The following is a 21859-nucleotide window of genomic DNA, read 5'->3' as shown; positions in this document are numbered from 1 at the left end:
TGCACCTTTCCTGCTCCTGGTTCCGTGCGGATGCAATTGGACCTGCAGGACAGACTCAAAGAAGCACTGCTGTATCACCGGGATCTTGAATGATGGTGCCATAGCATTTTGGTTACTTGGGTTAATCTTACTGATTAGTTCCGTACATATATTTGTTAATAGTTGGTGAGGATATTTGCAATATTCTTTGTATCAGTTATTTTCTCTTCATGTTGACATAGCTTGATATTGGCATTTCTGGTAGTGACATTACCTGTCTGCTGTTTCACAATTTTTGATGTAGCTTTTGTCCTGTGGCATGTAAAGGTCATTTTCCTTCATTTTTGCTTCTGTGACAACTATTAAAATATCGCTTGTATTTTCTGCGGTAAGCGTGAAGTTCATCACACACCCACAGTGTCCTTAATACAATATAGGTTTTTCTTTTTTTCCTTGAAATATTAATTGCAGCTGGTATCCAAGACTACTTTTTATTATAAGACCATAGCCCGTGTTCCTTCAGTGGGAATGCAGTTTCATAATAGTTAGTACATATGTGGGTTTTACGTGGTTGTTCAATGTTTGAACAGCATGAAGGAACATGGTACTCATGTTGACATTTTGGTTCTGTCCACCACAAGTGTCAGAGAACAAAACAACTGGACGGCTATCTGCAATCTTCTGGAGTTCTTGAAATACACATGATGCTACTTCAATTGAGCCGCGTTTAGTCACACCTTCATGCCACATGTAATTTCTAGCTTTCCTGGTAACAGTATTGTATACTGTGAGGTTGTATACCGCCAGTCTTCTTTTGTAAAAGATGGTTTTAGCTGCTATGTGTGGACAGTATCTCACAGCTTCTTGGTCAAACTCTAGTAAATGACATTCTCCTGCTTTGGCCCGCTCCTTCAATTAATTTTTTAGTATCGTAGAAGCCTCCTTTCTCTTTAGGTGTTCTGAGTGCTGGTCTTTCTCTGCCTCTTGATTTTCTTCAGAGAGATTTTGAAAGCGATAACAGTAGTCACATACATCTTTTCTTGCTACATGAAAGGCTAAGTTAAACTCTGTATTGAATATTTCTCTGTAAAGCCAATATTTTTCAGCAATAACCTGTTCCTCTTCACAACGTTTCTTATATAGTTCGTGCATTATTTGTATATTCAAATCTCCTGGTAAGAACTGTTGCACAGTGCTCTGTCGGCAGTAATGCGATGGAATGGTAGGAAATGATTTTATATGGTTCCTTATTCTTTCCCTTGCCTTGTCGGATCTCCTTATACCTGGACGATAATGACACCTCTTGTCAGCACACAGAATCATGTTGCTGCTGTCCCTTTTCTTCTGTATATATCGCACAAATGTTTCTGATATATTAAAACTGCTAAGGAAAAACCCTAGACACACTTGAACTTCACTACCATTTTTCAGGAGAACGTAATTCTTTGAGACATTTCTTCGAGACTGCGCACCTGTAGAACGTGACCTTGCTTTAGGTACCACCTTAATAAGTGGAGCTAAATACTGTTGCTGCTTTTCTAAATCTTTCATCATCGAGGATCCTTGGAACATCTGTATCCTTGGAACATCTGTATCCCTTCAGTCTCGTTGATGTTCTCGCTACACTTTCTTGGGCATTTGGAACAATCCTTGTACTTAAATGTTCTGGCTGGTACTTCTTTATTAGCAATTGATTTGTACACCTTTCCTGACTGCCTATTCATTTTTCTTATGTTCTTTTTCCACTTGTCAGTGTTCTTACTTTTTTTTATCGTTTTATTTTCCTTACCAACTTCATTTCCTCTGTCAGATTGCCCATGTTCTTGATCATTAGACTCAACAGTCACTGGATTAACTTCTTCCTGTTGCATGTTCATTAACATCACAAAACCTTTGCCCACACAAATTGAAGAATCAGGACTGAATAGCTGATTTGTCAGTGAACGTGGATTTCCATATTGTATCTCCTTTGTGACATTGCCTGGAAAGGAGAAAATTATATTACTGACATTAGTGCCTTATCTAGCATAATATACCACATTAATCAACTATGAATCTTACAGTCCCATTGTATTTTAAAAATTATGACGTGCGATAATTTCGAAGAAATGTACCACTTCACCCAAAGGCAACAAATGTGGCCCTAGCTCAATTGAAATGCACATGTGTTATTATTTTAGTAACAGCACAGTTAGGAGAAGAAATAAATCAGAATGTAATTAAGGACCACTAAGAAAATGTGTACACACAACCATATTCAAACGATAGTCCCAGTATATGTATTTTGTTTGTCAAATAATTTGTGACTAAGAAATTAGTATTGGAAATGTTAAACAAGACCCATGGATTATCATTTTGCTTACCGAGGTTTTATAAAGATAGTTGTAGTTTCTGTTGAACTGCAGCTCTCCTTTTCTTTGGCCTCTGAGATGGTGATGGTGACGATGATGATGATGATGATGATGATGATGATGATGATGAATCCATACTGTTTTCGGGTATGTAATCATCTGATGAACCCGAACTAAGCACTTTGAAATCATTGCGATCTTCTTCAGTTAACTCTTGCAGTTGTTTCACTTCGGAACAGTTTTGTATTGCAGACGAGGTTCCACTATTCTTTTCTTCTGCTTCTGTAATTTCTACAATGTGGTATACAAACAATGAATGGGAGTCAAGTCAATCAAAGTAACAATCTGTATCTCCGTGGATGATTATCTCATAGATAAAATTAATAGTAATTCATCTTACCTTAATCAGATGTAGAATTACTTTCACTGCGGTAATTTTACATGACTAGCTCAACCATTCTCCTTTCTCATGAAGTCATTTTTTATCTAACAGAGAGCGCACACTAACAACAACCTCTTCACAGTGAATACCACACGAAACTAAATAACAACAACCTCTTCACAGTGAATACCACACGAAACTAAATAAAATTTGACGTGACAATGACAGCAACGTGACTCCGTTGACAATGCCTACAAAGGGCACTCATTGTTTAGCGTTTCTGCGCTTATTGATTCTTGCAAGGGAAACACAATGGCTTGAAACCTCGTACGTAAAGTGTTTCGAGAACTGATGAACAGACGAATGATTCAGCAGGGAGGCGTGATGCAAAGTTTCTACTTGGCGTCGCAAGCTTCATTATTATCTACTAGACAACATATAATACTCTTTCAGCACACAGGAAAATAGTGCACAAATGCAGCAAAATTGTATTATACAAAACAAGCAGATAATGGTATCTGCTGAATAAAAACGTATTTCCAAATTTACTTCATGAAGTAAGCAGTCAAAAGAACGTAAGAGCCCATACGTTTTGCTGATCCGAAAATAGAGACGCACTGACTCGAGACAAGAACGTAAGAGCCAATACGTTTATCTGTCTCTAAATTAAGCTCACAACTTGGAGATACGCAGCAGCTTCTTCTCGCAATGAGAAGAGATAGAGATACGCCGTTTTGACACAACAAGGACCTGATTACCATGAGGACATATGTTAAAAAAACCGAAAATCGCATTTTTGGAGATACGTTCCTCTGACTCTCACGCTACGAAATGATTGTGTTGGCCCGATCGACCATGCATAGGTGGACCTCGAGAGGGTTTGCGACATGCGGTAGCAGGTGAAGCTGTGGTTCTGACAGTAGTTTGACCATCCACAGAGTCCACAGGACGGTTTGGGTAGTGCTGCAACAGTACAGTGTTGGGTAGTGCTTGGTCCTCAATCAATGTATGAAAGCACCGCCAGAGCAGCGAAGATGTGTTGTCGTCGAGGTGCTCGTCATAGGTGTTGTGGTAGATGGCCTCAGCCACAGGGTGAGAAAGGTGTTCGATAAGCAAAGTTTTCGCTATCACATACTTGGGCGAACTGGGCGGCAAGAGTAGCAGATCACTGATTAAGTCAGGATGGTGGTGGAGGTGGCTCACCAGGCAGATTAAACGTGCGTCATTGTCAAAGATCCCGTGGATATCCAGTAGATGGCCTGTTGTGGACTGACAAGACAGCCAGTCCACAGTGACGGGTAACCGAAAGGCACGCGCATAAACTCACGCAGGCTGGCGTGAGGTCTGAAACAGGATACATAATGAATGCTATAAAGAAAAGTACATAGCTGCTGGAATACTTAACTTTAATCCACAATTGGTGAACATTGGTCTTGTTACTGTACATGCTTCATTAGATACATAGCAAAGGATAAATGGCGCCTTGCTAGGTCGTAGCAATTGACTTAGCTGAAGGCTATGCTAACTACCGTCTCGGCAAATGAGAGCGTAATTCTCAGTGAACCTTTCCTAGCAAAGTCGGCTGTACAACTGGGGCGAGTGCTAGTATGTCTCTCTAGACCTGCCATGTGGCGGCGCTCGGTCTGCAATTACTGACAGTGGCGACACGCGGGTCCATCGTATACTAGCGGACCGTGGCTGATTTAAAAGGCTACCACCTAGCAAGTGTGGTGTCTGGCGGTGACACCACATTCCTCCCCCGCAAATCGGCGGATGGTTGTGTTATAAGGCTTCTGCCCGCCGTGGAGAGGACTCCATGTTGGCGTATGCGACGAGGTGGGGAGCCTAAAAACAGGCGAGGCTGTGCCACCCGCACCCTGCCATTCGGTCCGAGGGGAGCTAGGAAACGCCTGAAAACCTAGTCCAGGGTGCACGTCAACATGCGGTGTATGCGCCCGTAGATAGTCAGGAGGGGCCGACGGGTCGACCTCCATTGAGTCGGAGCACCCGACTGGCGAAGACGACATCTGGTCCGGAGCGGGCAATAGTTCCATGTCGGAGGACAGCAGGTCACGGGAAGCGATCGGCGGCGCACGACCCAGGGAGGCGCCCGGCGGCAGCAGCGGCGCGTCCTCTGCAGGCGGCGCCGGCGGGATAACAGGCGGCGGCGGTGGCAGCGGCGGCGCATTGCCATTGGGCAAAATGGAAGGCAGCGTCGGTAACACCTGGGGATGAGGCAAGCCAGTAGATGGGTCCCCAGGGTGCTGACCGGACGGCACCTCCGCTGAAAGCAGACGGGGAGTGGCAGAACCCGTGCGACGACAGAGGCGCAGCTGATTGAGATGCCGACGCACCTCACCAGAGGCCCCCAAAACCAAATACATAGCGCGGCCAAGGCAGCGAAGAATGCGCCCTGCGAGCCAATGCTGTGAACCTCGATAGTTGCGATAGTATACTACGTCGCCTGGAGCAAAAGCAGGTTGCTGCCACTGCACAGGAACCTGATGCGGCGGGTGCAGCAAAGACATCAAGGTTCGATGAGGACGACCGTGAAGCAACTCAGCCAGCGAGCGACCATCGCGGGGCTGAGAGCGATACGAGGACAAAAAGAGCAATAATGCGTCCTCCCGAGAATGCGACTCTTTCAGCTTCAACATCTGTGACTTGAAAGTCCGGACCAATCGTTCAGCGGCACCGTTTGACTGAGGCGAAAACGGCGTGGATGTCAGGTGTTGAATACCACTGGCCTTGCAGAATGACTGAAATTCTGCGGACATGAATTGTGGGCCATTGTCTGAAACAATAGTCCGTGGAAGACCTTCTATGCAAAAGATAGCAGAAAACGTTTGGATGGTGGCAGAAGCCGTCGTGGAAGACATCCGGACAACAAAAGGAAAATTACTGAATGAATCTACCACAACCAACCATCGAGCATTCCAGAATGGACCAACAAAATCGATGTGCAAGCGTTGCCAAGGGGAAGTGGCTTTCGGCCATGCAAAGAATTTCCGCGGTGGTGCGGATTGTTGTTTGGCACACGCCATGCAAGAAGGGCACATACTCGTAATCGCAGCATCGATTCCGAACCAAGTACAGTGCTGACGAGCAAGTTGTTTCGTGCGCACTATACCCCAATGACCTTGGTGGAGAAGCTGTAAGACAGAGGACTGTAACGAACGTGGGACCACGACCCTGGACTGATCATTATCAGAACGCAACAGCAAAACACCACGTCGAACAAAAAGTCTCTCCTTGTGAGCAAAAAATCTGCGAACCAACGGATCCTCGATCCTTGATCCACGACTTTGACAAGGGCCATTGCGTAGCAACAAAACGCAAAACTGTAGCAAGGACAGGGTCAGCAGCTGTGGCTGTAGCTACACGACGAAAATCAATCGGAAACGATTCGACCACGTCATCGGTTTCCGCATCAATGAACATGCAAGTAAGTTTGGAAGAATCGAATGCTCTATCCCATCCTCGTCGCTAATAATGTTGTGGACTGACAAGACAGCCAGTCCACAGTGACGGGTAACCGAAAGGCACGCGCATAAACTCACGCAGGCTGGCGTGAGGTCTGAAACAGGATACATAATGAATGCTATAAAGAAAAGTACGTAGCTGCTGGAATACTTAACTTTAATCCACAATTGGTGAACATTGGTCTTGTTACTGTACATGCTTCATTAGATACATAGCAAAGGATAAATGGCGCCTTGCTAGGTCGTAGCAATTGACTTAGCTGAAGGCTATGCTAACTATCGTCTCGGCAAATGAGAGCGTAATTCTCAGTGAACCTTTCCTAGCAAAGTCGGCTGTACAACTGGGGCGAGTGCTAGTACGTCTCTCTAGACCTGCCGTGTGGCGGCGCTCGGTCTGCAATTACTGACAGTGGCGACACGCGGGTTCCGTCGTATACTAGCGGACCATGGCCGATTTAAAAGGCTACCACCTAGCAAGTGTGGTGTCTGGTGGTGACACCACATGGCCCACCAGGGTGAACCAAGCCTTACGGTCATTATTTTGCAATGCAGGCAGCTTAGGAAATCTGCCGGGTAACACATGTTGATGTAGCACAGGCAGGCGAAGATCCATGTTGGTGGTTGAGGGAGCCCCGACACCAGGAGTGCAGTAATGGTGGGCGATGCATCACCCGAGGTCTGTGTGGAAACTGGTATGGAAGAGATGGCCAGTGCCATTATGAGAGTGGCTGGAAAGTGATCTCAATGTGACCACGAAGCAATAGTCGCAGCAACCGGCGCAGCCCCACATGTGTGAGCATTTGGAGTACAGTTCTCGAACTGCGTCTACACATCAAATCAACCGAAAGGCGACTGCTTAACCGGAGGGTGAAACACAACATCCGTCACATGATTATTGTTCACAATGTTGGTGAGTGGGGTACACTGTCCGGGCAGCAGGCCCTGCTGCGTAGTAGCATTTGACGGTGGCCATGTTGGGCAGGCAACGGTTAAGTGGCCGCTGGCATGACAGGGGCCAGTAAATTGTTCACTTTCAACCAACTGTGCATTAGGAACACTACTAAAAACGCAAGCACAATTACTAGGGTGCAGTGCCCTTGCACAAAATGACACAGGTAGATCCATTGTTCTCAAGACAGACTGGGCTGGCACACGGAGTCTGTTACTGATGAAAATAAGCGCAAAATAATTCCCGAACGCACAATGTTGAAGTTGGGGTCACTACTGTGGGTTTTATGTGGCATAGAACCATAATAACACACTTTTAGAATCAAAATGACATTTATTTTGTCACTTAATAGAGCGAATACAGAAAGATGGCTGTCAAACATCGTGCTAGAACACAAGGAGAAGAAGACAAAACCAAAGACCATAGTCAAAGAACTGTCGCTTCATGTCAGATACGCCACACAAATTTCCACAGATTTGTCAGACTATTGACATGTACTGCCATGCTAATATGCTGCATTCCATGTTTCCTCTGCTAACAGTTGTCTGAAGATATCTATATTTTTTCACTTAGGATTGATTCTTCTTTGACTAATTCTGTTTGCATTATGGTTTTGGGTATTGTATGGAGAACATTATACTGTCCATTATGGGCACAAAACCCTGCATTTATTGTTATAGCCTGGAAGTAATTATTTTCTGCATTTACATTTTTTTGTTTGAGTTTCCCTGGAAATTGAATTAATCGTTGCACACCATTAGATTTTTCTTATTAGCTTTAAGGTTATATACTGCACTGTCTTAGTTTCTGCAAGAATATGAGTTAAGATCTCATTTGGGCTTCTGTACAGGCAAATTGTAATTGTTTTTAGTGAAGTTATTTCCACAGCTGAAATTTTGAAGTTTTGTTTTGTTTTCCCAGGATTTTAAGCAGCAGTGTCTCATGTTACTTCTGACAGAAATGTATAGCCCACCATGTACAGAGGATATTGTAGTGAATGATGAGGATAGTGTTAACTGCCAACACATCACTGCTCTCAGTGTTCACCTAAGCATATAAAAGAAGCTTCCTTCAGATGTTTCTGTTTAATTTTTATTATCTCACTGTGGGTGCCTTTTTTCTGTATATGTGTCTATCATTTTTGTTTTATCACCTAAAAGTGTCTCTTCTGTTGTATTCCTGTGTTTTTTGTTAGTTGCACAAGTTTCAACACAATCAATTTCTGAGTTCGGTGTTTCAGGTTTGGTCAACCAGTTACGCAATGGGGCTGTATTTATTGCAATGAAGTCATCTTTGTGCATTAATTTTGCCAATATATGACTTCCCAGTGTTGTTGTTATGTTGTCTGTGTTTCATAAAAAGTTCTCCTGAAATGGAAAGCTCAAAGAATGTTACATTATGATAGACCTTGAATTTTTTTTTGGCAACTATCTGTATATTTTTGCAAGCTCCAAATTTGACTGAGTCATCCTGCAGGTCATATCTGTGAGGCATGGTATTACTTGCGATGTTGGGCAATTTAAGATCAAGTTGTGTACTTTTAATCACTGTGTAGCATGTCTACCCTCCTTTCAGTATGCATCATTACTTCCACCCATGATTATGAAAGTATTATTCTTAGATAATTCTCTGAGTGAGTTTCTGTTCTTTGTCATTTCAGTCAAAGGTGCACTCAGTTCCTACCGCCATATATGATGTCTTATATTTATTTATTTTTTCAGATTCCTGGTGTTGTGGATGTCACCAATCATCACAACTCATTCTTATATTCATTTGTTTATTACTTGAAGACATTCTCTTGACTTTCTGCACAGAGGTGTGTATAGTGCAGCGGAAGTTAAATTATAATCTGCAGAATTTATTTGTTTGTTGTCAGCTTCTTCTTCAGCTAATACATTGTAATTATTATCTGTCACAACTGATACCATTGTATTGTCTGTGATATAATCTTTTTGCTGTTTGGCACACACACTTCTGTTATTATTGTTTGTACTTGTCTTTAATCTTTTCAATGCATCTTGTAGGCACTAGATATTGTTTAATCGTGTTGCGGTAACTAACTGTTCAGTACCTAAATCTTAGTTTGTAACATCTTGGATATAGGGATGCCCTGTTCATTATCACAAAAACATAACAATTTTTTGTACTGAGCCACTGGATACAGAAGGAATGACTCTGCAGTTGAGTTTCTGTGAAAACTCGGAAACTTTTCATCACTGTTGCACCACATATGTCACTATAAACACCCATGTCTCTGTTCTTAGAATGAGTGCCTACATGATGAATGCATTGGTGCAATGCCATGAACAGTCTAAATTTTTATCAGCATGGACACCTAAAAATTTGTTTGTTTGTTTGTTTGTTTTGTGTTTTGAGGTCCAGATCATGATATGATTTTGTTTTTCTGCAGTGAATATGATCATTTTTTTTAAAGATTTAAGATTAATTCATCCTTTTCCAACCAGTTTTCCACATATTCAGAAACTCTGGTTGTAGATGTTGGAATACCTATTTTTCTACTACCTGTCTCCTGTTTTGGAGATATGACTGAAACCTTTTCTTGGCTATCCCTTGTATACCAATACCTTCTAATTTATCTAGCAAGATATCATGTTGGGCAGTATCAAACACCTTCAATAAGTCCAGATTTATTCGTAGTGTACTGTTGTTTCTGTCTAGTCTTGTAACAACATTTTCAATGAAATGAATAATAGCTGACTCTGTGCTTATGTCTCTGCAAAAAACTGTGTTGATTTACAGATGAGAGGTTGAATTTTTCAAGGTAGTTTGTGGATTTGTTTCATGAGTGTCTCTCTTACTTAAGAAGATACGGGTAACAAGGCTATATATCTATAGCTTCCCACTTCATACGTATTGCCATTTTTATACGATAGTTTTGATTTTGAAATTTTTAATCTTTGTGAAAACACTACTTTGATATGACGTATTTATGATATGTGAAATTGGTTCTGATACGACACTAACACACTTTATTATGACTGAATTTAATACATCATTTATCTATGAAGATGTTTTATTCGTCATTTTCTTCTTTATTTATTCTAGGAACTTTTAATTTATTTATGGGTCTTAGCAGAACACAGCGTCACCATGAAATTGAGGTTTTACTATCCCGAAAGTAATTTATCACCCAAGTTAGAGTATTTATGAAGTAAGCATTTATGTAATTTTAGTTGAATCAACTGTGAGTTCTTGGTGAAACATTGTAAATTAACTAAACAAACATTGTTTTTTGGCCTTGTTTCACAATTTTACTATCAATGTTACTGCACAACCTAGATTTCGGTTTATAAGTCCATTTTGAAGTATGTTACTGATTCCAAAAGATGATAATGCACAGATAAACATGTTCACATGACAAAGATAATCATCTCAACTTCTTAAGGTATCGATACATAGCTTAATGTACAATTATGTCAATGATCATTTTTAACAAATTACATACATTATTACACAATTCAGCAATTACACTACAATGACAGGACTAAAGTTATGCATCAGCCAAGCACTTTTTAACTATGATGGACTGTGGCCAAAGTTTTGCTTCTATCCTGGGGTTGTGATCTCATCTAAAAGAGGTGAATAATTCAATTGGGTTTGCTTGTTTAACAATAGGTGTGCGGATATACACATCTGTCTTTTAATTTCTAAAATTTCTAGTTGGTTGAGTTTGGCCCCCTATTCCTCTGTGTGTAAGACTTGTACATCTATTGTGTATTTGTGGTTATTGTTTCGGTAATGTTCTGCAAGGACTGAATCAGGCTTCCTCAATCTCCAGCTTATGTGATATTCTTTAAGCCTGGTATAGGTTGATCTCCTTTCTGTCCAATGTAGCAAGACTGACACTTGTGGCATGTGATTTTATAAACCCTCTTTTTTTTTTTTTTTAAATGGCTGGTTGTTTGTCTTTAGCATTGAACAAGAAACTACCTATTGTCTGAGGGACATAGAAAAACACAGAGAAACCCTTTGCCTTCAAGATGTTACTTATCCTTTTTGATGTTTTCCCTGTAAAAGGTAATCTGCACAATTGCTTTTCCAGTTTTGCTGTGTTCTTCATTGGGGACAGTAGGGACCTGGCTTGCTTCTTCACATTTTTACTTAAAATTTTATGAGTGATATTGTGGTTATATTCATTATTTGTGGCCATTGTTTTTGTTGTGTTAAGTTCCAGGTCAAAGTCTTCTTGGGAGATAGGAATAGAATGGAGACAGTGGATCATGCGGTGGAATGCTGCAAGTTTGTAGTTTGTAGGTTGTAGGATGTTGAGAGGAAGCCGGGATGAAAGTGTCAGTCAAGGAATCTCTTTGGTAAATTTTAAATTAATGGTTACTGTTACAGTATATTGATAATTTTTACTTTTTGGACCATCTGACTACAGCCGAATGAAACAAAATTTCGTGCCATACACATTTCGCCTTTATTCTCTGCAAGGCATCTTCAGTGGCCTGTAATATGTACGTATGTTTACTATTTAGTTTACATTTTGGGCAATGTACCCATAGGTTATAAACAGTTCTGGTGGTTGATTTTTACTACGATATAGTAATATTTTAAATTTTACTTACAGGTTGTGTTTCTATTCCATTTTTGGTGCCATTCCTCTTCTTACAATTGCCACTTTGGGTTTTTTCCACATTTCAAAGCACTAGGAACTGAACACTTGTTTTGATGCTTTATTTTGGTTTGTGTTGTTGACTGTCAGATGCTACTGCCAGATATTGAATACGATTTTTTTTTGTGTGTGTGTGTGTGTGTGTGTGTGTGTGTGTGTGTGTGTAAGATATTTCTACATCTACATACATACTCTGCAATCCACCATACGGTGCATGGCGGAGGGTACCTCGTACCACAACTAGCGTCTTCTCTCCCTGTTCCACTCCCAAACAGAACGAGGGAAAAATGACTGCCTATATGCCTCTGTACAAGCCCTAATCTCTCTTATCTTTGAGGTCTTTCCGCAAAATGTAAATTGGCAGCAGTAAAATTTTACTGCAGTCAGCCTCAAATGTTGGTTCTCTAAATTTCCTAAGTAGCGATTCACGAAAAGAACGCCTCCTTTCCTCTAGAGACTCCCACCCGAGTTCCTGAAGCATTTCTGTAACACTCGCGTGATGATCAAACCTATCAGTAACAAATCTAGCAGCCCGCCTCTGAATTGCTTCTGTCCTCCCTCAATCCGACCTGATAGGGATCCCAAACGCTCGAGCAGTGCTCAAGAATAGGTCGTATTAGTGTTTTATAAGCGGTCTCCTTTACAGATGAACCACATGTTCCCAAAATTCTACCAATGAACCGAAGATGACTATCCACCTTCCCCACAACTGCCATTACATGGTTGTCCCACTTAATATTGCTCTGCAATGTTACGCCCAAATATTTAATTGATTTGACTGTGTCAAGTGCTACACTACTAATGGAGTATACAAACATTACAGGATTCTTTTTCTTATTCATCTGCATTAATTTACATTTATCTATATTAAGAGTTAGCTGCCATTCTTTACACCAATCACAAATCTTGCCCATGTCATCTTGTATCCTCCTACAATCACTCAACAATGACACCTTCCCATACACCACAGCATCATCAGCGAACAGCCACACATTGCTATCTACCCTATCCAAAAGATCATTTATCAGATAGAAAACAACAGTGGACCTACCACACTTCCCTGGGGCACTCCAGATGATACCGTCGCCTCCGATGAACACTCACCATCGAGGACAACGTACTGGGTTCTATTACTTAAGAAGTCTCTGAGCCACTCAAATACTTGGGAACCAATCCCATATGCTTGTACCTTAGTTAGGAGTCTGCAGTGGGGCACGGATTCAAACTCTTTCTGGAATTCAAGGAATATGGCATCTGTCTGATACCATTCATCCATGGTTTGCAAGACGACATGTGAAAAGAGGGCGAGTTGCGTTTCGCAGGAGCGATGCTTTCTAAAGCCATGCTGATGCATGGACAGCAACTTCTGTCTCAAGGAAATTCATTATATTTGAACTGAGAATGTGTTAGAGAATCCTGCAACAAACCGATGTTAAGAATATTGGTCTGTAATTTTGGGGATCCGTCCGTCTACCCTTCTTATATACAGGCGTCACCTGCACTTTTTTCCAGTCTCTCGGGCCTTTACGTTGGGCAAGAGATTCGTGATAAATGCAAGCTAAGTAAGGAGCCAATGCAGTAGAGTTCTCTCTGTAAAACCGAATTGGAATCCCAGCAGGACCTGGAGATTTATTTATTTTCAAGCCATTCAGCTGCTTCACAACCCCAGGGATGTCTATCACTATGTCCTTCATACGGGAATCTGTATGAGACTCAAATGGCAGTATGTTTTTACGATCCTCCTACGTGAAAGATTTCTCAAATGCTAAATTTAAAATTTCAGCTTTCGTTTTGCTGTCTTCCGTTGCCAGGCCAGACTGATCAGTGGGTGACTGGATGGAAGCCTTTGACCCGCTTACCGATTTTATGTAAGACCAGAATTTCCTTGGGTTTTCTGCAAGATCTTTTGCTAAGGTATGACGTTGGTAGTGGTTGAATGCTTCGTGCATTGCTCTTTTTACAGCAGCACGGATCTCTACTAACTTTTGCCTGTCCTCATTCTCCCGATCTTTCTTGTACCGCGAGTGCAACTGCTTTTGCTTCCTGAGCATTCTCTGAATTGCGCTGTTAAACCACGATGGGTCTTTTCCGTCCGTAACCCAATTTTTCAGCACATACTTGTCCAGTGTGTGATTTACAATGTGTTTAAAATTTGCCCATAATTCTTCCACGTCCATCATACCGGAAGTAAATGAAGTAGATTTATTTTTTTGTGGCTGCTTGTGTGAGAGGGACAATTTTTATCTTATCTTTTCTTTTAGTAATTGTAGTAGGGAGGGTGTAGTGATGTGTGTTTGCTCATTTATCACATGTTTGTTTTCAGCGATGGCTTTCTGAATGTGGAAGTTTTCTTGCGTTTGTATAAGATATTTATCATGGTTGCGTATTCTCATTATTTTGATTTCTTGTTCCATGTTTGCAGGATGGTGGTTATGGTGTTTTGAATGTTCTGCAAATGTGGAATGGTTTGTTTCGTACTTCCAACACCTGATAACGTTCTTTACCATGTTTTAAAATTCCCACATGCCAAGCCTATGTATATCGCATCACAACTTTGACATTCAAGTTTATATATTCTGATCACTGGAATTTATCCCTCTTGATAGTTGGTTGGCTTAGATGCGATTGGAGGGTTTGCCCAGTCTTATATGCTATTTGGAAGCCCTGTCGTCTCAGGATGTTTGCAACATGTCCACATTCTCCACATTGGTGTCAGTGCCACATGACTTGAATTTAGTCACTGATTAAATAATAGTTGTCCATTAATACTGTTCATTGGTAAGCCACATTTATATGGTACGAAATCAACAACATGCGTAATAATCATGACTGGTCACAGGAAAATCCACACACTACAGTGGAACCAACATCCAACTTTGTTTTTTGGTCTGTGTTTGATGTGGCGTGATCCGTAACATGCTGATAAGTCCAGTCATTTTAGAAAAGCGAGTTATTGGGCAGACCTACTTGCAATTTATGGTAAGTTCATTCCTTTGTTCCTTTGGCCACATTGATTGCAGGGTACTTCCAACAAGATGGAACCCCTCCACATTTTACTTGGCATCTTAGGGAACATCTCAACCACATTTATCCTAATCACTGAACTGTTAGAGGTAGTACAATTAACTGGCCACCAACGTCACCAAACCTTTCAGCATTAGATTTTTGTTTGTGAGGTTAGATGAAGTCTGAAGAATATAAACAAATGATGAAAATGCAAGATGAACAGCTTGGTCACATCATGGACATTGCCGCTCTCATTACAGAACATGCACAGGCACTCGGACAAGCAATAAAGTATGTTCTCCCAAGAATGCAGAAATGATGGGCTATTTGAACACTTACTGTGAATTGTACAACAGCTGTAAACAGATGTGTGTGGTAATGCTTAGAGGTGTATGTTATTTTTTCATTTGGTGGTTTTAAAACACATGTTTGATATTTACTAACTGTTGTGCATGTGTACGTGTGTAAAATTGACTATGTATTGAATAATATTCAAATTAAATAAGAATGTAAATTAAATGTGTGCTGTCTCGGAATCCATTCGGACTAGGGCATATGAACATACCCAATTTTTTGCTTCAACTGATTTTTTATTTCATTTCCCTTAATACTGACCATTCCTCTTGAGACACCCTATATAAGTACATGTGTGAAGTATCAGACCTTAATGCTTCTTCCTGATCAGAGGAGAGGAGCATTGAAAGTGCACTGAAAAGTGAAAAGGCGATGGGGAGGGAGTGAGTTTTCCGGCATCACTATTTATTACTTGCAGGTTGCATTTGTGCTGTGCTAGACATAATACAGAATTAATTTGTAAATTAAGCAACAAAATATGTGTTTGACAATTACATGGTTCTGTTAAACTTGATTTGTTTTGATGAATGTGACATCTTTTTGATTTTAAAAATTCCTCTCACTTCGTGCATGTTCCAGGAGTTTTGTTTACAGACATCTGTTGTAGTTGGTTTAAGATTTGTTTGTTTATAGTGCTCCTGGCTCACACAGTAATCTGGTACTTAATTTGTCTTTACAGTGTCAGCCTGAGAGTGAATAGCCAACATGAAAACCAGATCTAGTAGCAGAGGCAGAGGGGAAAGCTGTTCAGTCAAGAGGACGAATGAATCAAGAGAATGTGCATCAGACATCAGTCAAAGTGCACAGCATGATAATACAAATTATAACAGAAGTTTTATAGAATTGACCAAAAACAGCAGGAAAAGAAGGCATTCTGATGTTACATGCAGCAGTAAGAAGGCAGCGACTAACTACCACGAAGAATTGGAACATTCCAGTAAGCAGGACCAGCTTACAAATGTTCTAAATAAAACAGTGTCAGTGGTGCTAGAGCCATTTGATTTGGAGAAGAATATGCAGGCTAAAGTTGCAAATCGCAATAAAAAGAAATGCATCAGAGATGTCAAAATAACTACTAAGAGTTCAAATGGTTGCAGCACAGAAAATCAAGAGAACTCGACAACAGGAAGCATGGACTCTCGAAGCAGTGAAAGATGTTTGCAGAAATCTACTCATCATGATGGCAAAGAACTACATAATAGTGATCAGAAGAATGTAGCATCCCTCAGCTTGAGTCATGATGATGACCAGGGGTTGTTGGAGAGTTCGACCCATCAGAGCAGAAGACAGTTGTGGGATGCTTCCCACAAAATGAGTTCAGAATTTCGTCGAGAACGCCGTAAAATATATAAGAAGCCAGTTTGTATATGTTGTGTAGGAAAAGATAACAACAGTGGAAATGAAATAAGAGTTCCATGTGATGGCTTGAAGGCAAAACATAACAAACATATGGAGAAGAGCATCAGAAATAGTGATGTAAATAGAGCAGCCAGTAGTACCCAAAAAAGAAAAACTGTTGTGGGTGCTTCTCACAGCAAAGTGAAAGATGCTGATTATCAGTATGGAGGCAGACCACTAACTACAGAGCACAGCAGTACAAGTTCTGAAACTATCGCAACACTCAAGATGATGAGTGAAGTATTTAAAGATGGCCAGTCATCCAGAAACAGAGAGATTATTAACAGCCACAGTAGTAGGAGGTCAGTCACACCAGCTTCATGTTCTGTAGCCACAGCACCTTTGCAGATGAGAGACAGTGCAGCTTCACAACCTGCACATGCACTTACACATTTAGAAATGCACCCATACTTGCGTCGACGGTCAGCATCAGCGCCTCCTCAGTTACAGTTGGGTGACACTTTTCGAAAAACTGTTGATGAGTTTGCGCATGTACTTCAGGATGTGGCAGCACATCTGCAGAAATGTGCTAATAGAGTTGGTGATACATTGAGTGACCAAAGTTTTGAGCATATGGTAGCTAGCGTTTCTCACTCGGTGTCCAGCTGCACATGCCATTCACCTATCGGATGTTTACTATATAGCATTCATATTATGAATGCATTAAAAAGTAGACTGTCTGCAGAATTAAATGTGATTTCATTATCCAATGGTGATGCAGTACAGCCAGCAGCAGCAGGCACGCAATCAAATGGGAATTTAATGGGAAGATTCCATCTAGAAGCAAGCATCAAAGAGAGGAACAATACAGAAGCCAGTATAGGAGGTAGTATATCTGAGTCTGCACCTCAGTGTGATGCCACAACATTAACAATGAAATCCAGAAACATAGTGTCAACTGCTGAGACCTGCATAAGCACATCACACAGCACTTCTCTCACTGAAGAGACAAACGACACACCATCACCAGTAGGTAGCACTGATATTGCTTATATTGAAGCAAGTATCAGAGAAACAGCCCAACTGGAAGCAAACACAAAAGAGAGTACCAGCACAATAACATGTATAACAGAAGGCAGTGTCTCAAAGTCAGCATCAGAATATGGCGCAACGTCATCATCAGTTGAGCCCATAATCATGGTGTCAGCTGCTGGGACATTTACTAGTACTAGTTCCTCACCCACTGGAGACCCAAAAGAAATCCTGGACCTACATGGAGTGGATACTGTAGTTTCTGATCAGAATAATGGAAATGGCATAGTGGATGATAGAACAGGGTGTGCCAGCTCCAAGAGTAATTTAATGTGTGGGAGTGCAGAACGAGAACAAGATGGTGAACAGAATACTTTTGACTCTGTCTCTCTCTCTATGGAAGAGATTGAAATAAAGGAAGAAGTTGAAACCTCAGAAAGTGACAGTGAATTAGAGTTGTCTGAAAAACAGTGCTCGCAAAATGAGGCAGAATCTGATGCAGGTAGTTGTGGTCCTGAAGGGGATAAGACAGACAGAGATGAAAATATGGTTGAGGTTGAGCGTAACATTGTCGAGGCCTCAGATCCAAGTAACCACACCAGAAATGAATCACATATGAAAGATCTGAGAATGGAGGCACAGCATGAATATGACAATAACAGCACAGAAAATGATGTTGCTGAGGATGCTACTAGTAATGGAGCGAATACTGCTCCTGCTGTCAACAGGGGAGATGATACTGATGCAGCCAACAATACTGGATACAGTGTAAGTGGGGATGATGATGGTGATGTGGATTATGGTGGCAACAGAAATGAAGATAATGTTGAGGACACAATTGATGAACGGTATGATGGCCACATTAATCAAGATAATGTTGGGGACACTACTGCTGAACAAGTTGTTGCTCAAGGTAATGATGATGGTATTGAGGACACTGACACTGAAGTCATTGGTGGCCACAGTGCTGAAGGCAATGTTCAGGACACCAGTGCTAGTAAGTGCGGTGATGGCCATGGTACTGAAGATGGTACTGGGGATGCCAATGCTGCCGGGGATGATGGCAACAGAAAAGAAGACAATGTTGGAGATGCCAATGAACCTGAGTTAATTGATGGCGCTCAGTATAATCATCGTTGGGAATTTGTTGAACCACCTTATGGTGGTGGCTACGCAGGACCTTACTATGAAGAACTGTATGACCCTGATGTTGTGGCTGTCCATGCTTTGGTAAGCACTGTGCGACATTGGGATGGTTTGCCACAAGGCCATTTTTTTAAGCAGTTGGAAGTTAGAGTATATGGCGGAGGCGTCTGGCAAGTTCTTCAGATACCTAATCGTTAATGCTACTAGTAATGCAGCCAATATTGCTCCGGCTGTCAACAGTGGAGATGTTACTGATGCAGTCAGCAATACTGGATAGAATGTAAGTGAGGATGGTGATGGTGGTAATGAAAACATTGTTGGGGATGCTGGTGCCACCGAGGAGGGTGACAACAGAAATGAAGACAACGTTGGAGATGCCAAAAAGAATACTGGTGCTAGGAATAACACACATGGCTGTTTGGTGGGCAGCATTCTGGTGGTGGTTACACGGAATGTGACCATCGCCAATTTCAGGACCCAACGTCGTGATTGTCCATGGACTGTATAATAATAAAAACTATCTAAAAACTGTAGAAAATTGTGTCTGGCAAGTGTATCATATACCAGGATTTTAAATGTTCCTACTTTTTATTAATATTGAATCTGGTGCCAAAGACTTAGAATGAAAAAGAATTCTATGACAATTTAAGAATTGTATATGTCTTAAAGAATACGTTAAATACATTTTCAATAAAGTCCCCGTCTGTGTTTCTAAGGCAGTCTGTGAATAACCTAATACATTCCTCTCTCTGACCCCTAACACATGTCGTGCTTGACTTCATATTTGTAGTCACATAATAATTATCTGGCTGTGCATAGTGGTATGTGAGGAGTAGTGGATCATGATCTGCAAAACATTCATCTGCTATGCTAACAGTGTATCAGTCTCTTGAGAAATTAACTATAACATTGCCCAAACAGGCATTCCCATGTTTAGGGCCATTGTTAGTATAACACAAATTTAATGATCTGAATAAGTATCCACAGGATAAATAAAACATACAAATACAAAACTGGTTCATGTGTTTGAAGGTGTGTAGTTTCTCTTACCTTAGGTTAGAATTAAACTGAAGTCCAAAAACAAATATTGTCCGCCAGCAAGAGTTAAGATGGCGACCGGAGAAGATACACATTGGTGAGTTCCGTTTTTAGTAACAAAAATCGCATGTTTAAGTGTTCTCTGTGCGAGAAATAAAACACAGTGTGTGATAATTTGTGTGTGCTGTGCCACATCTTAATTAAAAACCCTGGGAAAAAAGAACATGTAAACTCTCGTGTATATACAAGTGTTAGTGATCAGCCCGGTAAACACAGACCTTTGCAACCAAATTTGAACGATATTCTGTGTGAATTAGCAACAAAAGAAAAAATCATTGACATTCTGTGTGATGACGTAGCAAAGCTAAAACAGGACTTGATATATCTTCAGTCACTGAACAGTGTTAATACATCGCAAAATAAAAGTTGTGCTGAGTTTAATAGGCCTAAAAAGTTCACTCGTCGAAAACCAAACGAATCTGTCATCCAAGTAAATATTCATTTGCTACTGTATTGTCATACAAAAGTGTGTCAGGGAAGAAATCCTTTAAGGTAAATATCCACTCGGATAGTCGTGGTCGTGGATTAGCAAAAATCTTATGTGAAGATCATGATGTTAAAGTTTGCAGTTATGTGAAACCAGGAGCACCCTTGTATGAAATCGGAAAACAACATAAAAGACGGGTCTCCAACAAATACAAATGAATATGCAGTAATAGTGGGGGGGAGCCAACGACGTTTATAAAAATGAATTGTCGAGTGCTGTCCAAAACTTGAAGAGGATACTTCATTCTAATAATAATAGTAAAGCAATTATAGTCATGGGAATTCCACATAGGCATGACCTTACATTTGAATCGTGTGTAAACAAAGTAATAACCAAGGCTAATGAACAGTTCGAAAATGTATGTAAACTGTATCTAAATACTCAGTTTCTGCCTGTCGACTTCCTACTTACAAGGGAACCTCCCCTCAGATTGTTATAAGTTGGCACAGTGGATAGGCCTTGATAAACTGAACACAGATCAATTGAGAAAACAGGAAGAAGTTGTGTGGAACTGTGAAAAAATAAGCAAAATATACAAACTGAGTAGCCCATGGGCGACATAGGCAATATCATGGAGACAGTTAGCACACGAGCGCCGTGGTCTCGTGGTAGCGTGAGGAGCTGCAGAAGGAGAGGTCCTTGGTTCAAGTCTCCCCATCAAGTGAAAATTTTACTTTCTTTATTTTTGCATAGTTATTATCTGTCCGTTCGTTCATTGACGTCTCTGTTCACTGTAATAAGTTTAGTGTCTGTGTTTTGCGACCGCATCGCAAAACCGTGCGATTAGTAGATGAAAGGACGTGCCTCTCCAATGGGAACCGAAAACATTTGATCGCAAGGTCATAGGTCAACCGATTCCTCCACAGGAAAACACATCTGATATATTCTATACGACACTGGTGACGGCATGTGCGTCACATGACAGGAATATGTTGTCAACCCACCTAACTTGTACACTTGGCGAATGGGTAAAAAGATTCTTCTACCTTGCCCGATTTAGGTTTTCTTGTGAATGTGATAATCACTCCCAAAAAAGTGATGAAAACATAAGAGTTTGTCACATAAACTGAAAATAAAAAATTAAACTTTTCACTCGATGGAAGATTTGAACCAAGGACCTTTCGTTCCGCAGCTGCTCAAGTTACCACGAGACCACGGCGCTCATGCGTTTCTGGCGTCCTTGATGTTGCCTATCTTCCCATGAACTACTCAGTTTGTATTTTTGGTTATTTTTTCACAGTTCCACACAACTTCTTCCGGTTTTCTCAATTGATCTGTGTTCAGTTTTTCAAGGCCTATCCACTGTGTCAACTTATAACTAAATCTGAGGGGGGTGCGATGTGGAGGTTCCCTTGTTAGAGACAACTTCACGAGACATGGGTTGCACCTTAACAGAAAGGGCAAGAAACTTCTCTGCAGAAAAATTGTGGAAAAGCTGCCTGTAAGTAACAAAAATTACTTGCCTAGAACAGCTCAACCTTCAGTACCTCAGCAAACACCACCACATGCAGCAGCTCAACTTTCCAAAATTACTGCAGCAACTCAACTCCGAAGAGTGGACCCACTATTTATAGCATTAGTAAATTCACCATCATCAGTGAATTCAAGAGAGCCAATAC

The 21859-nt window shown here is 41.0% G+C and overlaps 1 protein-coding gene across 9 annotated transcripts in view; it reads left to right on the top strand.

The window, feature by feature from the left end:
* The window catches only part of LOC126469970 (uncharacterized), a 44162-nt gene extending 24628 nt beyond the window's left edge, over positions 1–19534 (top strand). For 6 of the 9 annotated variants that reach the window (XM_050097403.1, XM_050097399.1, XM_050097404.1 and 3 more), the window contains one exon: positions 15819–19534. In XM_050097403.1, the coding sequence (XP_049953360.1) occupies positions 15845–18853 (3009 nt within the window). In that variant the 5' untranslated portion in view covers positions 15819–15844 and the 3' untranslated portion in view covers positions 18854–19534. Of the gene's footprint in view, positions 1–8864; positions 8960–15818 lie in introns of all 9 variants that reach the window. The other 3 variants (XM_050097401.1, XM_050097402.1, XM_050097397.1) reach the window with 1 other exon arrangement.
* The last annotated feature ends 2325 nt before the right edge of the window (positions 19535–21859 follow it).

The sequence above is a fragment of the Schistocerca serialis genome, chromosome 3, assembly GCF_023864345.2.
Source record: "Schistocerca serialis cubense isolate TAMUIC-IGC-003099 chromosome 3, iqSchSeri2.2, whole genome shotgun sequence".
Classification (NCBI taxonomy): Eukaryota; Metazoa; Arthropoda; class Insecta; order Orthoptera; family Acrididae; genus Schistocerca; species Schistocerca serialis.
This window is presented reverse-complemented; position numbering and strand designations above follow the sequence as displayed.